The 16981-nt window shown below is 51.0% G+C and overlaps 5 protein-coding genes across 5 annotated transcripts; 4 read left to right on the top strand and 1 right to left on the bottom strand.

Annotated features, from left to right (window-relative positions):
* Positions 1-4315: 4315 nt before the first annotated feature.
* Positions 4316-6015, top strand: DSM5745_08278 (putative MFS sugar transporter; the record flags this gene model as incomplete). Its single annotated transcript, XM_026750294.1, has 4 exons — positions 4316-4392; positions 4447-4749; positions 4802-5327; positions 5380-6015. 4 exons carry the CDS (start codon positions 4316-4318, stop codon positions 6013-6015), a joined length of 1542 nt encoding a protein of 513 aa, XP_026601298.1.
* A 440-nt stretch (positions 6016-6455) lies between these two features.
* Positions 6456-10241, top strand: DSM5745_08277 (DNA-directed RNA polymerase III core subunit RET1; the record flags this gene model as incomplete). The annotated part of the gene is made up of 3 exons (XM_026750293.1): positions 6456-6512; positions 6565-7376; positions 7430-10241. 3 exons carry the CDS (start codon positions 6456-6458, stop codon positions 10239-10241), a joined length of 3681 nt encoding a protein of 1226 aa, XP_026601297.1.
* A 298-nt stretch (positions 10242-10539) lies between these two features.
* DSM5745_08276 (uncharacterized protein) lies at positions 10540-11587 on the top strand (the record flags this gene model as incomplete). Its single annotated transcript, XM_026750292.1, has 2 exons — positions 10540-10606; positions 10707-11587. 2 exons carry the CDS (start codon positions 10540-10542, stop codon positions 11585-11587), a joined length of 948 nt encoding a protein of 315 aa, XP_026601296.1.
* A 287-nt stretch (positions 11588-11874) lies between these two features.
* On the bottom strand, positions 11875-12768 carry DSM5745_08275 (TMEM53 family protein; the record flags this gene model as incomplete). Its single annotated transcript, XM_026750291.1, has 1 exon — positions 11875-12768. One exon carries the CDS (start codon positions 12766-12768, stop codon positions 11875-11877), a length of 894 nt encoding a protein of 297 aa, XP_026601295.1.
* A 2824-nt stretch (positions 12769-15592) lies between these two features.
* On the top strand, positions 15593-16312 carry DSM5745_08274 (uncharacterized protein; the record flags this gene model as incomplete). The annotated part of the gene is made up of 2 exons (XM_026750290.1): positions 15593-15638; positions 15708-16312. 2 exons carry the CDS (start codon positions 15593-15595, stop codon positions 16310-16312), a joined length of 651 nt encoding a protein of 216 aa, XP_026601294.1.
* Between the last annotated feature and the right edge of the window lie 669 nt (positions 16313-16981).

Below are 16981 nucleotides of genomic sequence, written 5' to 3'. Positions count from 1 at the left end.
GGGAGCTTCATGCATTACTTTATTGGGGATAGAGTGTCCTTCAGGTGTCCAGGTCTAGACAGGGATCATGGAGTAGATCTCCGAGCGCTCTTCTTTCTGCTGTGAGGAGACGTTAGATGTTTCGGCAAGACTGGCACTTGACGATGTTTAGTTTTGACCACTGCTCTCGCCAGACTGATGGTAGTTTCTGATGCAGACAGACAGGATCGTTCCTGGACTTGCTGGGTGCGATGTGCCGGTCGAGAGCATAGCCGCTGCAATTGTTTTTGCAGCGACTGGGCCCCCGAGCCCCCGAGCCCAACTTAAGAAGACGTGACGGCGGACGCGATGTCACTACGGAGTGCTCCGTATGTGTGGGAGACCTGGGTCAGGAGGATGCAAGTCTTTCCATCACCTTACACAAAGGCAATGGAAAGGGGCGTGCGGAGTGCCTGGGCCTGCTTACTGGGATGAAGATCGGGGCCAACCAAACATCGGATGGCGTACCGCAAATTCAGCTGCTACGGATTGCCACGCGCAAAATCCAAAAGTTCGCGACAAACATGGGTCCGCTGAGGGGAAACTGAACCGTATCGTCATCCGGAATCTGGATGGTCCTTTGCAGAATGCAGACACTGAAGGCAGGAGATTGGAAGCATCGAACATTTCGTTGATGGAATTCAGGTCCGAGCTGGAAATAGCGTCGGCGCTTCAGACATCGGAGCAAGAATGGTTGAACGGGCACAGACGATTGTCTCATCACAAACTGATGCAATGGCTTGCCACTTAGTTTGAAGCCATTGGAGATGGAAGACCAGCTTGACCAATGTGGGCTGCTGATTGGCGCGGCGAGAGAGAAGCGGTGTACAGTCGCAACTGTGAGGCGAGACTGCTCTGGCTAGTGATTATCGCACTAGAACCTCTTGTCACTCCAACCAAAATCTGCAGGCTCTGAATCTCGTGCTGGATGTGGGACGAATTGCTGCATGCTTGAGAGATTCGTGGAGTTATGGTTGTGGACAGGGACTTATCGCTGTTATCGATAGGCGTTGCGCGGTACCTATGCGCTGATAGCAGGTCGGCCAAAAGCCGATGACGATCCTCCTAGCACACAGGAGTACATCATTTTCACTTTGGATATCAAAGCATCAGTAGACAAGTCACAAAGGACTCGATGGCACGGGAAGCAGTCACCCGTAGCGGCGCAGCTGGACAAAGAACTTAGAGAAGCTCGTTCTTTTCTAGCCCCGTCATTGGCATACACACCGGTAGGTAGATAATCTCCGACAGCCAACTCGGACTGCTCCTACATTTGGGAGTTGGGACCATCTATAAGCTACGGGGCAGACACGATTCCAGGGCCGAGTTTAATTAACCCAATCAGCAAAAGCCACTTTTCTCCTACTTCGACCATCGAGCCGGCTCTGCGATGATTATCCTCAATGATGCTGGGATAGCTTGCCGTCAACCGCTGCGGTGAGATAGCACCAGTAAGGGGGGCCTTTGCCTCTGAGTACGTATCTTCCAATCGGGCAATCAGCTACTTAACAAAGGGAATCATGGGCCTCTTCTCCAACGCCTGGCTGCCTGGCACCTCAAGGGACAAAGAGACCTCCTCATGGAGCCTGCAAATAACAACCTTCGGTTGGCTCAAGCATTATTCTATCGCGGAGTCCGGAGGCTTTACCCGCCAGCCAACCTTAAATTGCTCCACTTGATGTCAAAGTGGACTGAGATTCGATTCCGTAAGACGGGTGATATGCTTGCCGATGGTATGCGAGAGAAGTGTCTGAGTCCTACCCCAGTAGATACCTACGTCTCCTCCAACCCCGGATCTGAGGACTAGCCCTAAACACATGCGCCCAACCGCTTGCACGCTCTTATTTGATTCTGTCCACATGCCCTTCTTGAAAGAAACTCGTTGTCATCTCGGTTACGTTGTCCAATTATCCACCCACTTCATATCTGCCAGCAAATACCAGAACTAGCCCTAATGCGAGTAGGGTTCAAGATTAGGCACGAATCGAACGGTCCTTAAGTTGCGGTCAGAGAGCAACCATCGCCACGGGTACCACGGCGTCTTCCATGCATTCGGGGCCAGCACTAATACTATTATTCCAAGGTTCTAAACTTCTAGTAGTTTCGGGGTGCATTTGTAGAGTGAGTACCAGTTCTAGCCCCCCGATTTTCATTGTCCTCTAGCCTACTAGGTGGCCTGCCCATTCTGCATCTGGTCTATATTGTCCTAGAACCTAGGGATGCACTGCGCTTGACAACTGGCAGTATCAAAACACATATCCGGGACGAATGGTGTCTAGAACCGTGGAGATTCATGGTCCCTCCTTGCTGCCCACGGTTCCCTGTTGATGAAGCTTTGCGGAGCGCGAGACGGCTCTTGGTGCTGATTATGGCCTTTCATATATGTGATGATCGAGCTCGAATCATAGAGCCATGGCTATTGCCTTGGTACTGTATTTTGCAATAGCTCAAGCTATACATCTGGCCCCGGAATGATAATCCCCCAGGATTCAAAGCTCCATCTAAAGCGGATTGCATGAATCATGCAGCACCCACAACCATAAAGACCGCGGATAAGTTGTGTAAAGTATGGAGAAGCGTCTAACGGCGATGAGACATAAAAGTTGTCCCCCAAAACAAATCCTCATACTCATCGGGCATCATTTTGCAAAAGCTTCTGCGAGACGCGTATGCAAGTGAGGCGTCGATGCGTCGATGCCACGATGGCCGTTTAACGATCCCACCTGCAGTTATTATCAGCTGCATCCGCGCAGTGCTGAAGGTGCTGCATATTCCGATGAGGTGACGTACATCATGCGGTGCACAATGAATGTATCATTAATACGGAGTACCTAGTTACTAGAGTGTCTATTTTTTTCCCTGGCTTAGTACACCACATGCTGCTGAACTTCCCGTTGACTTGTATAATGTCCGGGCTATCATTCACTCACTGCTCGATTAGATGGTCGAAAATCGCATAGCTTTCCAATGTTGTTGATGTGATGGTTGAAACTTGCCTTCTCGTGCCTTGGAAGATGTTGAGAACGCGCCTTATCCATATATTGTAGGGCTAGTGAGGTTCAGACGGCCCCGACTACTTGTACTGGGTGCTTGATCCAGTCACTCCTCTGAGTACGGTAAACCCATGTCGGAGACGTAGTAAATCGAGGCAAATGTACCAAGCGGGCGTCATTCTACAGAGCTCTTACCAAGCAGGCATGTGCGCCGGGGCCGGGACCACCTGTAGTATCATGCCCGGCGAGAGGGATATCCAAGCGTGCCTTCAGTATGGAATGTGGCTCAAGGAGACACCTACCCTAGTATAAACTACCTACGCCAAAAAGACTTTGTTTGATGGGTGGATGTTGCGGTTCTACTAGGGTCGAGTTATCATGCATGCTATTATCTATTACTAAGGCTGTGTGGAGGGTGTAGCTCACGTTGGTATTCGGACTTTCTCGTGATAGCCCTAATTAGTCCTATCTACAAATTTATAGAACCTCACAACCGATGTTCCCCTCGAGCCGCCGTCGTATTTCGTAGTATAATTACCCGAGTCTCATAATAGCCAGCACCCGACGATTACGCAGATGATCGAGTATTCCTTGTTGGAAGCATGCCAGTTGACTCTATCTCATGGAAGAAGTCCCAATTCCGCTCGGACGACAAGCCATCGGCTCGGCGTTCCTTCAACAAATCGAGATCGGTCCATGGCGCTGATCACGGGAGCCCTACCGTAAGCTACGGCCAGGGTAGACTAAGTACTAGTGAGTCAGTGACAGTTTGCTCCGAATTAGCGGCGCTACCGTAGCTATCAGCGACCGGGGACTTGATCCTCCGGCTTAGTTACCGCTTGAAGACAGCCGACGTTGCGATACTGCAGGTTAGATGGCTTATCGTGACGGCTATATTACATTGTATAATGTGAATGCGGGGGTAGAAGTTTCCTATAAAGGAAGTCATCGTGTCTTGTGAGTGGGTAGGCCATTTAAAGGAGCAATGGATGCCTATTATGACTCAGGATTGAGACCTCGTGAATACCTTTCGCCAGCTCAGCGTGTCTGGAGCGATCGAAAGTTGGAAATTTCTAATCTAGGTGGGGGTTGGAGTGGAACCGCTCACGTTGCTGATGTACTGCGATCAGGAGGGTCCGAGTTGGAGAGTTCAGGGTCGGGGTATAAATCTCTTGCCCAACATCATGATTTTTGTGTGTTATCGTGTCTCGTCTTCAGAATATACTTATAGCCGAGCTATTACTGTGTTCGACTAAGTAATAGAGTCGAACGTTGAGCACTGAAGATTCAATTAGGGCACCGAAATGATGGAGCACCTTCGTAAACCGCCTCGATATGTTTTCGCTAGCATTTTGTGTTCGTGTGGAGGCCTGCTCTTTGGGTAAGCAAAAATCTCCTAGAGTCCATATCTCTGGCTGACTCGCTGTTCTGGCAGCATGGATACTGGAATCATTGGCCCTGTGACAACAATGGATAGTTTCGTGGAGAAATTTGGGAATCGATCCGCAACAATACACGGCCTACTTGTGTCTTCCATACTCATCCCTGCAGCTATCTCTTCGTTCTTTGCTGGGTATCTCGCAGACAAGTTCGGCCGCCCTAAAGGCATTAGCATAGGAACCTTGATCTTTGGTCTCGGTGCAGCCCTCGAGGCTGGAGCTGTCCACGTTTCAATGTTCGTCGTTGGACGCTGCGTTGAGGGAATTGGTGAGGGCCTATATCTGGGCACACTGGTTGTGTACGTGGGAGCTGTCTTGTCAAACGTATGGAACCTTTCTGACTGCACATAGGTATATCTGCGAGATTTCACCACCAGGTGTCAGAGGGGCTTTGACAACTGGTCCTCAGTTGCTGATCACCTTGGGGCTTGTGATAGGATTCTTCACATGTTATGGGACTGCGCGAATCCAATCCTCAATGTCGTGGCGGACACCGTTCCTCATTCTAGCTTGTCTTTCACTCCTGTTTTCCACAGCCGCGCTTCTCTGGCTCGTCCCTTCTCCAAGATGGCTCACCATCCATGGTCGTAAGGCGGAGGCCAATGCAGTCTGGGATCTACTTGGCGTTAGCCACGCGGAGCGCGAAAAGAGCGAGATAGAACAAGACAGAGGTGCCGTGATCCAGGGTCCGGTCTCTCAAGACGTGGCCGTAACCAATGTGACTAGCATGGATGGTGCTGTTGCAACTGAAGTTGGCGACCGTTCTATAGAGCACAAGCTTTTCGATATTTTTTCCAAGGATGTCCGGTCTCGTACAGCCCTGGCTGTGTTTTTGATGGCAATGCAGCAGCTCAGCGGAATAGATGGTGTTCTATATGTGAGCCGGGCACCTCAATTAGCTTTGATAAACAGCTGACAAACTCCTTTAGTATGCACCTTTGCTCTTCGAGCAAGCAGGACTTGCATCTGCAGATGCCAGTTTCTTTGCGTCCGGCGTTTCAGCCCTAGTCATTTTCACCGTGACAATTCCGGCCCTAATTTGGGCGGATAAATGGGGCCGTCGACACAGCGTCATATACGGCGGCGTGGGAATCAGTCTAACGATGTTCCTCATGGGCGCACTCTATGCAGGAAACGCGGTGCACAGCTCCACCGGTGCGGGTCGCTGGGTCGTTATTGTCTCCATCTATATCTTCGCCGTGATATTCTCCCTCAGCTGGGCGGTTGGAATCAAGATCTATGCGGCCGAGATTCAGCCACAAAGGACCCGCGCCTCAGCAACGAGTCTAGCGCACGGAAGCAACTGGGCAACGAACTTCCTTGTTGCCCTTACAACCCCGATATTGCTGTCTAAGAGTAGCTTCGGAGCATACTTTCTTTTCGGCGGGTGTTCTTTGATCACGGCTGCGGTTTGTGCTTTCTATATGCCCGAGACCAAGGGCCGATCATTGGACGAGATCGAGGACGCATTCAAATCCAGGTCGACAAGTTCTTGGTCTTTCATGAAGGCTATCCGACCGCTTTCTCGAAGAACGCCTGAAAATATCCGGATGGCTGTGATATGATTGATCTGCCCATGGAGCGCGAATGTAGCTGGCTTTAGACATCCTCAGAGCTAGTGGTGATCCGCTGCAGGAGGAAGCACTATTCAAATATCAACATGGCCAAATATATTCAAGCTCTGAGACACAAGGCTCAGACCAGGCATTAAATGACTAGTATCTCGATGAAGTCAGGGAATTTGTATGCGTCTCGCCGATGCGGACTAGTACCTATATATTTGTCAGCATTTTCTGCACTAGCCAGAATGGAGAGCTGCCAATTACATAATCACCCCTCCTGCAAAAGGCAAATCATCGGCAATTTTTGGATCTTTTCCCCTCGCCGATAAGAAAGAAATTGCGGTCTCCCATCTCGTCTGCCATGAACCTCCACTGACCCTGCGCCATCTCCTGAGAAGCACCGCTCTTGCTAGTACCTCCACATCCAACCTCTACTAATAGGGATGCCGCCCAGGAAAAGGGCCGTAGCTCCGGCCAGCGTGCGAGCTGCGCAATCAGAGGTATGACTCCGCAAATTCCGGGCGCGCTTTTTTATGCTAAGACTTGCTACAGGGTACCGGTTCCACCAAGTCGATAACAGAAACCGCACGGCGAAAACGTGCCGCCCAAACCAAGGAGGCCAAGGAGGCAGCGATTTCCGAGCAGCCAACGCAGAACGGAGAGGACAATGCCGCCGATGCAGAGGAGACCGAGCCAGTGCCCGAGCCGCAATATCCCTACCGCCACCGCGATCCCTTTGATGCGCTTTTGGAACCATTCTACTACAATAAATCCCTGACCGATCCGATCAATACCGCTAAGGATAAATGGAACCTGTTGCCCGCGTTTTTGAAGGTCAAGGGTTTGGTAAAACAGCACATCGACTCATACAACTACCTTGTCGAAGTGCAGTTGAAGAAGATCGTCGAGTCGAGCAATACAATTCGCAGCGACGTTGACCACAACTTCTACATAAAGTTCACCGACATCTACCTTGGATTCCCTCGCCGAGCGGACGAGCCGCAGGATGTCCGTACCGAGTTCGAGGAGTCAACCGTATCTCCGCACGAGTGCCGACTGCGTGATACGACATACGCAGCACCGATCCAGGTTGACTTTGAATATATTCGTGGCCGTCAAAGGGTGAGGAGAAAGGGTGTCTCCATTGGCAGGATGCCGGTCATGCTTCGCAGCTCGAAATGTGTGTTGGGCAACAAGACTCCGGCCCAGATGTCGGTGCTCAACGAGTGTCCGCTGGATCCTGGTGGATACTTTATTGTCAACGGGACAGAGAAGGTTATCCTTGTCCAGGAACAACTGAGCAAGAACCGTATCATCGTCGAGACAGACCCAAAGAAAGAGATTGTCCAGGCGTCCGTCACAAGGTAAGGGATCGAGTTCTAGCGGGGGTCGCCTCTTTATCTAACCATCCGTTTAGTTCATCCAACGAGCGAAAGTCTAAGAGTTATATCATCTTGAAGAAGGACCGGTTATACGTCAAACACAACGTGCTTAGCGAAGACATTCCCATTGTTATACTACTCAAAGCTATGGGGATTCACACCGACAAGGAGATGATGCTCCTGGTTGCTGGTGTCGACAAGGTTTACCAGGAAGACTTCGCCATCAATTTCGAGGAGGCTATCAAGGTCGGTGTATTCACGCAGCAGCAGGCGCTTGACTGGATTGGCTCTCGCATCAAGATCAACCGAAAGCAGATGTCTTACCGCCGAACCCATGTTCAAGAGGCTGTCGAGGCTATTGCCTCCGTCATCATCTCGCACATTGAAGTTAAAGACATGAACTTCCGCCCCAAAGCGATTTACGTTGCAAACATGGCCCGGCGTGTGCTCATGGCGAAGAATGACGCGGCGCTGGTTGATGACCGTGATTATCTCGGAAATAAGCGGCTGGAGTTGGCTGGACAGCTGTTGGCATTGCTATTCGAAGATCTCTTTAAGAAGTTCTGCTTTGATATCAAGATGAACATTGACAAGGTCTTGAACAAGCGCAATCGAGTTGAGGCCTTTGATGCGTGGAGTGTTATTGGCATGCACAGCAATCATATCACACAGGGAATGAACCGAGCAATCTCGACGGGTAACTGGAGTCTTAAGCGTTTCCGCATGGAACGTGCTGGTGTCACTCACGTGCTCAGTCGACTGAGTTATATTGCTGCTCTGGGAATGATGACGCGTATTAGCAGTCAGTTCGAGAAGACGAGAAAGGTCAGCGGTCCTCGTGCCTTGCAACCCTCGCAGTTTGGAATGGTTTGCCTGGCAGATACTCCGGAAGGTGAAGCATGTGGTCTCGTCAAGAACCTTGCCCTTATGACGCACATCACTACAAACGACGAAGAAGGCCCGATCAAGAATCTTATCTTCATGCTTGGCGCAGAGGATATCGAAACCGTCGGTGGAAAGGAAATATACGCGCCTGGCAGTTATACCATCTCAATCAACGGTACGCCAATGGCGCTGACCCGGCGCCCAAAGTACTTCTTGAACGCATTCCGACGGCTGCGCCGAATGGGTAGAATCTCCGAGTTTGTCAGTATTTACATTAATCATCATCAGCGTGCCGTGCACGTAGCAACTGACGATGGGCGCATTTGCCGGCCGCTCATCATTGTCGAAGGCGGCAAGTCGCGCGTCAAGAAACATCATCTCCGCAAACTGCGGGATGGAACGATGCAGTTCGACGATTTCCTGGCGCAGGGCTTGGTCGAGTATGTGGATGTCAACGAGGAGAACGACTCATTGATCGCCATCTACGAGAAGGACATCTCTGATACTACAACACACATGGAAATCGAACCTTTCACGATTCTCGGTGCTGTCGCTGGTTTGATTCCTTATCCTCACCACAACCAGTCCCCGCGTAATACCTATCAATGCGCTATGGGTAAACAAGCGATTGGAGCTATAGCATCAAACCAGTTCCTCCGGTTTGATTCCATCCTTTACCTTATGGTTTACCCACAAAAACCCATGGTCAAATCACGCACAATTGAGTTGACCAAATATGATCAGCTTCCTGCTGGTCAAAACGCCACTGTTGCCGTCATGAGTTACTCTGGTTACGATATTGAGGATGCCCTGGTCCTGAACAAGGGCTCAGTCGACCGCGGCTTTGGTCGCTGTCAGGTTTTCCGCAAATATGTCACCAACATGAAGAGTTACTCCAACGGCACAAAGGACATCTTGACCCCGCCTACATATGAGAACGATGCCCCAATCCGCAAGCACGCGCTTCTGGAAAGTGATGGTTTGGCAGCCGTAGGAGAACAAGTCAATGCTGGAGAGGTTTACATTAACAAGTCCACGCCAGATCAGTCGATGTCCTCTGGGATGCCAGGTTCCGATGCAGGTCGGCCAATCAGCTACAACCCTACCCCGATGACCTACAAACTTCCTGATCCTGCCTACATTGATAAGGTTATGGTTTCTACCACAGAGAACGAGAACCAAATTATCAAGGTACTTACACGCCAAACTCGACGGCCCGAAGTCGGTGACAAGTTTTCTTCGCGTCACGGTCAAAAGGGTGTCACAGGTATCATCGTCGACCAAGCCGACATGCCCTTCACAGACCAGGGTATCAACCCGGACATTATCATGAACCCTCACGGTTTCCCCTCTCGTATGACAGTCGGAAAGATGCTGGAGCTCGTCGCCGGTAAAGCCGGCGTTCTCTCTGGGCAGCACGGCTACGGAACATGCTTTGGTGGCACACCTGTTGAGCAGATGACCCAGACCCTCATCGACAAGGGCTTCAGCTACGGTGGCAAGGACTACCTCACTTCCGGCATCACAGGCGAACCACTCCCCTTTTATGTCTTCACGGGACCGATCTACTACCAGAAGCTGAAGCACATGGTTCAAGACAAGATGCATTCACGTGCGCGCGGGCCCCGCGCCACCCTCACACGTCAACCAACAGAAGGTCGTTCCCGCGATGGTGGTCTGCGTCTGGGAGAGATGGAGCGTGACTGTTTGATCGCTTACGGAACCAGTCAGCTTCTTCTGGAACGCTTGATGATCTCATCCGATCGCCACGAGGTTGATGTCTGCGAGCAGTGCGGCTTCATGGGTTACCTGAACTGGTGCCAGCGCTGCAAGTCGTCCAGGAGTGTTGTGAAGATGGTCATCCCCTATGCAGCCAAGCTGCTTATCCAGGAATTGATGAGTATGAACGTTACGGCTAAGCTGAAGCTCGAAGACGAGTTCCCTGAGAACAAGGGGAGATGATTTTAACGGCTTCTTCCTACGGATTGTGAAAAGTGCTTGCACATTGGCGTTGGTACCCTTTACCATATATATGCATAGCGAATGGTCAGAGAATTTATGAGATTAAGCATTTTCTATATTGCTGTTCACACCTTCGGCAAAAGATCACTTTTCTTGCCCTTCCCCTCATCCCCCGCATTTGGACGCCGCGGCCCATGCGGGCAACAACACGAGTTCTTTTACCAGGAGCCATCTCTATCTTCTTACCTTACGTGCTACAGTGACCACTGGAAAAACAATATCTTTCAATATCAAACCAATGGCCGAGTTCCATATCTCTGAGGAATCTCTCACGCCCCTCAAGGACAAAGTCGTCCTCATAACAGGTATTTGCAGAGAACTTGCCCTGCTTCTTTTACGTCTCTCCTGCACTCGCCCAAGTCTTTGCGCTGCTAGAGAAGAGTGAGAGCTAAGAATAACTCGCAGGAAGCTCCTCCGGTATTGGCAAAGCAACCGTCCAACTGTGCCTGCATCACGGCGCAAAAGTCATAGCCGGCGACATCAACCCCTTTCCAGCTGACTTTCTACAAGAACAAACCTCTCCAGAAGCTTTGGCACACTCACCAGAGTACCATTCCCAGAATCTGCTCTTCATTCAAACCGACGTCTCAAACTGGTCAAGCATCCGCAACCTCTTCACCCGCGGGCTCGAACGATTCGGCGGTATAGACCACGTCTTTGCGAACGCGGGCATCGGGCCGCGGACTAACTTCCTCGAGGAAGTTTTCGAGGACGAAACCAAAGAGGAACAACTACTCGCCCCGCCGGATCTCAAAGTTCTGGAGGTCAATCTCATCGGCACAATCTATACAGTACGACTGGGCGTCCATTATCTCCGTCGATCCGAGCAAAGAGAAACCGAGATTGAACTCTCTCCTAGCATAACAGTTACGGCCTCCGCATCGGCCTTCCAGGATTTTGCTGCGGGGGATTACACGGTTGCAAAGCATGGCGTTCTTGGGATTCTACGCGGACTGTACAGTGACTTGCGGCAGCCTCACCCTGAGGGGAAGGAATGGAGGAGTGTGAGACTAAATGCCATTGCGCCCTCGTGGACAGCTACGGGGATTGCGCCTGGCGATGTCTTGAGGAGTCTGGGGGCTCATGTTCAGGAGCCTGAGTATGTGGCGAGGAGTGTGGTCATGCTGTTCAATGACAAAGCGCGAAATGGGGAGCTGATATATAGTTGGGAGGGAAGGTACTGTGAAATTAATCGGTGTGCAGGTGGGTTGTTGGATGGGGTAGCGAGGGTTGTGCGGAATGTGGCGGAGGAGGGGTCGATTATGGAGAAGTGGAAGGGCAGGTAGGGTTGTCGGTGCATATTTGGTTGGTGTCTCAGACTTTTCTTATATATCATTGCCCTAACTATATATCAGTTGCTGCTCGGACTGGGAATTAAAGGGTTGAAATTATCATTTAGATTCTCCTTTGCTTGCGCAACCTCTAAACTCGGATGTATAGAGAGTTATTTGAATGAAAAGGGAAGATCATGACGGATATCAAGGGGCAATGGGGTATCAAAACAGGGAATATCCAAGAAGCATAGGGTATGACCTCGGAGGGAAATAGCCCAAGGACATCCGCGCCTCTAGCCCTAACTCGAACCAGGAAGGGTCTGTGCAGGCTCAGGGTCGTTAAGATAGAGCGTCACGGTATCCCAGTAGCGCTCTGGATCAGCCCTCATATGCGCCACATGTTCCGACCCTGCATACTTTTCCCGACGGACTACAAAGCCCTTTGCTTCTGCATCGGAGGCATGTGTCTCCACATCCTTCCAGTCAACAAGCTCGTCAGCATCCGAGTAAATATAGCACCGTCTCGGACGGGCAGCTTTGTCGGATCCGCGCATCATCTTGATGTCGTTGATGCTCTGCCGGGCGACGCTAATAGCATCACGAATTCCAAATAATGTCCCAACCGTCTTTCCTAGCACAAAGAAAGAAGCTAAGTAGGTCCACAAGAAGATCTTACTCAAGATATTCAGAATCCATGTCTTCGGAAGGGCGTAAGAGAAAGCCTTGAATGACGCGGAGATCGTAGCAGTTCCAGGGGCACTGTCAATAACCGTGGAGGAGACACGAAGCGGATAGCCGGTGGCTTTCTGGTAGGCCTCGAGGAGATATGTTACGGCGAAGACGCCGCCGTTGGAGAACATGTGAATAAACACAGGGCTGTCGGCTGGAAGAGTCTGTAGGGCTTCAACGGCAGGTGCAAGACGGGCATACTGAGCTCGCTTTGTAGGACGTAGGATAAATTCAGTAGAGGATGTTCGGATGAAGATAATCCTGGCGCGAGGGGCCAGCTTTCGGTATCCGGCAACGTATTTGACCAATGACCTAGTGGCAGCGTTCATCCAGAATGCAATGACGATTGTGCGGGGGTAGTCTCCGCTGTCGTCGGCCGGGACGTCTGGCTCTTGAATATAGATGCAGGAAGAAAGCTTGGTAAATGATGCCATATCGTCCGCTTTCTTGGGAGATGCTGTCATTCTGAAAGATAAAACTTGTTTGAGAACTGGAAGATTGGGTTGCGAAATAGAGACACAAAGCTGTTGTAATCGACGCGTACGATTCCCCAATACAGGATCAGGTTCTGCAGCAAGACGAAAGCAAAAAAGAAAGGATAAAGCTCAATCTGATTGTTTATAAAGAGTGACAAGGATGAGTTGGAGATGGCCAGAGAAAAGCGCCGCTAGCTCCGCCGCTCCGCCGCTCCGCCGTCCGGAGTTTCTCTCAACTGCTCCCCCACGTGCTACCAATTCTGATATGCCACATTTGTCTACGAAGCTTCCGAAAGTGCTGACGAAATACATCTATCAGGTCGTCAGGTCGCTTGTCATTCTTGTGACTACGTGTACCTCGCACAACCGGCAAAGGGCTCGGCCGAGTCCATAGATAAAGACGGCTGTCCTACTCCGTACATGTGGACGCGGCTGTGACCAGCTAAAAGTCGCACAAGAAGCGACACGATTCCTGACTAGTTGATGCAGGTGTCTCATCCTCTCTTCCCCGCCGCTTATCCTCTCAGTTCTATCTTCAACTGCTAATATAGCACGAGAATATGTGTCGACAGGACCTGACAAAGGAGGACGGCAAGGGACTCTCCACGCAATAGCTATACGGAGGCTTACAACAACACATCAAATGTATCGGGCTAATTCAGCGAGCCTGGTGGCCGCAGAGCATGAAGCATCTCCCGACTTGTCTGCTTATCATCATCCTGTGTTGTTGAACCTCTGTCACACTGGATATCCCTGTTCAATACGATCGTCATTGGAGCAGCCTGGGCGAGAATACGCATCTCGCCTGTATTAGCATCTTAGGACCGAAATTTCTTTTGATGTTGGCAATGAGGCAGTGATCGTACGACAGCAATTCGGTCAATGTGGGTTCTATCCCTTGATCAAGCTGTTTTCGCCTACTCACGAGCAGGGATCTGGGAGGTTGAATGATGTCGCACGTTTTTTTACGCAGAAGTGGAAGGCCTCCTCCCTTGACGTTCTGGGCTCGAGATGCCTTCGCCAATTGATACGACGGCGTTACTTTTTCTCATTGAACATGGATAGGTACTCCGTAGGTTACCCAAGAAACGGCCGAATGGGGCATCGGCCCAGGTCCTCGTATTGGCAAGTCTGGAGATGACCAGAGTGTTTGTCCTTGTGTCTTTGCCATCTCGTCTAGCGAGTACGATAGAGCACAAGATATCAGGATCGCAACTACGCCTATTTCTCCAGCGGAAATACCCACTATCCAAAAGGACAATCACCTTATACACTGACTCTTCCCTTTTCTTGGCGGGTTGTATATGCAGCTCTGCTTCAAGGTTACTCTGCCGCGTTACGTTTGAGCAAGAGACATGTGCTTTTCGTTGCGTGAACATGCCATGTCTTCACTCAGCCTTTAGCTGAGGGAATTTGTTACGGTCTAGACCAGCCCCTTGAAATACAGGATGGAGATATCACGCCCTCTGGTCTGCATAAGATCAAACTGCATATGATTAAGCTTCAGCTATCCAAGGTACCCATGCCATGGATCACTATCGAACCATGCTCACAAGGACTATCGAACCATGGAGATGGGTCATAACCGTACGGTCAAAAGGTGAAGCTTGACTAATAATGCAGGCCAGAGATGTAGTTAAAGCGGTTTAATGAAGTAGAAGGACAAGCTCCGGTATCAGACCTGTCCTCAGGGGAAGGCTCCAGCCACACTTAGGGGAGATTCAGTAGTAATTTCCCATGATACTCTCGCCCTCGAAGTCCACCTTCGGTGATTGAAATCAGACAAACAATCAATGTGAAAACGAGGCATCGTTATGACTGCGGAGATCCCTGTGTGGCAGTGTGCGCACTTCTTAGTAAGCGAGTTGTGTCACCAACTAAAGTTGGTGAAAGATCTGCATTGGGCGCTCAAGGCAGCTCGTCGGAGTCGTCGCCCCGGTGAGGCTCTTGTCTAGAGACCGGCAGTCGCGAGTCTGACTCGGTCCAGACCATTCGGGATTTACAGAGATGGGGTGCATCGTGCACCCCTTGGAATCTGGATGGATAACGGAACCCATATGCGGCGTCCCCACGGTCCCACCGGGTCCAAATAGTTATCGTCATGCTGCAACTGCAAGCCGCAACCGGCCACTATCACAAACTGACTTTTGCGGTTGTTTGTTTGTTTCGGAAAAGCTGACTGGGCGCGTCTATTGGATCAGACGGCCAAATGCCAGAGCGGAAGCTCGGAGGACAGGTCCATGTATCAGTTCATTTTTGGACGGCAGTGGCACGATGACGGTTCGGAATGGATGGATCTCTGGTCCTGTGGGCAGCGAAGAATAATAGCGGCCGACCGTTCTCGACTTCGGAGACAGTGTTCCCTAGCGTCAAAAAGGCACGGCCCGGACAGTGCGAGCTGGCGGAACCTGCTTCCTGGTGCAGGAGCTGGCGAAATCTGGCACCGCTGGGGACGACTGACTGAGGCTGGATCTGCAGCTGCTGCGAGTCATCGTTGCAAGAGGCCGGTTAAGTGAATAGCGAGGTCTTAGCCGGGTTGCTAAGGTGGGGGGTAACGGTGTGTGAGAGAGACCAGGCCAAGCAAGCGTGAATTCTGAAGCGGGGTACTTCAGCAAAGACTCAATAATAGTCTAGCCTTGTCTCTCTCATGACACCTCAACTGAACTGTTTGTTTGCCAGGTCCACCGCTCCATCTACTTTTTTATTTTCTAGAGCCCAGTGCCGCCCCTCTTTTATCCGATCCGATTCCTTCTGCCCTGATCGCTACTTCCGTCGCTGAGCAGCCGGCGAAAACGTGCTGTGAGCTGCTACGATGGCCGGGCTCGAGCAGCCTCTGGACGCGAATGCTCTGAAAGAAGGTAAGTGCTCGGTTAGCTTTTCAGGCTAGCCTACGGCGACCTGCGTCCTCGTTGTCTGACCAGCTGCAGCTCTCCAGGCTCTCGATGAAGAATTGGGAAAATTCGACTTTATCGTTGCGTTCGCGCCCATCAAACTCATCACCGCCGGTGGCTTCCTCGCCGTCAACTACCTCAAAAACCGAGAGACGACCAAAGACCTAAATTACCTGCTGGATCCAGAATGGGCGACAGACGAGGACATAAAAGGACCCCTGGAGCAGGCAATCCTTCGCGTATCGAAAAGTCTTGGGATAAGTGAACAGTGGGCGAACGAGGACATGGCACTCTATGTTACCAAAGAGACTAGGATACACTTGTTCCGAAAGGCTCTTAAGCAAAATATCACCCTATTCAGAGGCGACCACATTGTCATTCTGGCTGCACCCATCAAGTGGGCTCTGAAGCGCAAAATCAGATGGATGTTCGCGCCGGGCCGAGATCGCAAGGTCGAGGTTGACATGAGCGATCTCCTCGCCATGCTAAAGTGCATGCGTGACAAAAAAGGTGGCCCCCTGAACCGAGAGCACCTCCGTACCCAGAGCCTCAATTCCTTCGACGTCGTGCCGGATTCGCCAGGGATGGAGCAAATCGCCGCTGCCTACCGGGAGAAATACAAAGATGAGATCTTCGCTTGAGCTTGTGTACGTCTTCCTCAAACACACCCCTTTATGCGTTTGCTTAGACAGGGGAGCTAGGATCCACTAGCTTGTCCGCCGCGCTTCTCCTTGGTCCTGTCATCCACATCGAAATTCTCGCGCTACTATTCTCTTTCCCTCTGCTACTTGCATATGGAGCTAACATGTGAACCGATAGGGCACGAGCAGCAGCTGCAGCACAAGTGAAAGCGCTAATTGTGGAACCGACTTGCATAGCTAGCTAGCTTTCTTTCGTGATCTTGAGCGACAATTACACCACCCCCCTCTAATGACCGCGGCCCCCACATAGCCGCCCCCCGATAGAACTACCGTTGATATTATCGCCCCCTGAGCGGATGCCACTATTCGCTGCAGATTTGACCTCTTGACGACCCGGATCGTGGATAGGTGCGCCGCGCCGGGCTATCATGTATCGCTGCATCGGGGTGTCCAACTTCCGAGCGGAATGATAGTGTGAAGCATAGGTTGTTTGGAGCGACGCATCTCCCGGAGGCCGTCACCCATCCCAGTGATAGCAATATCGCGAGGAATGGTTCAATCTGCCACTGAGCGGTTTGCCTGGACATTTTGTGAAATAGGCTTACTTACTATGGTCTGTGACAGAAGAGATAGAAGCAGTTGGCTGGAAAGAATCACTAAAACATACCC

This window comes from Aspergillus mulundensis (assembly GCF_003369625.1).
Source record: "Aspergillus mulundensis strain DSM 5745 chromosome Unknown scaffold_9, whole genome shotgun sequence".
In the NCBI taxonomy this organism is placed as follows: domain Eukaryota; kingdom Fungi; phylum Ascomycota; class Eurotiomycetes; order Eurotiales; family Aspergillaceae; genus Aspergillus; species Aspergillus mulundensis.
The sequence above is the reverse complement of the archived record's forward strand: the minus strand, read 5'-3'. Positions and strand labels throughout refer to the sequence as shown.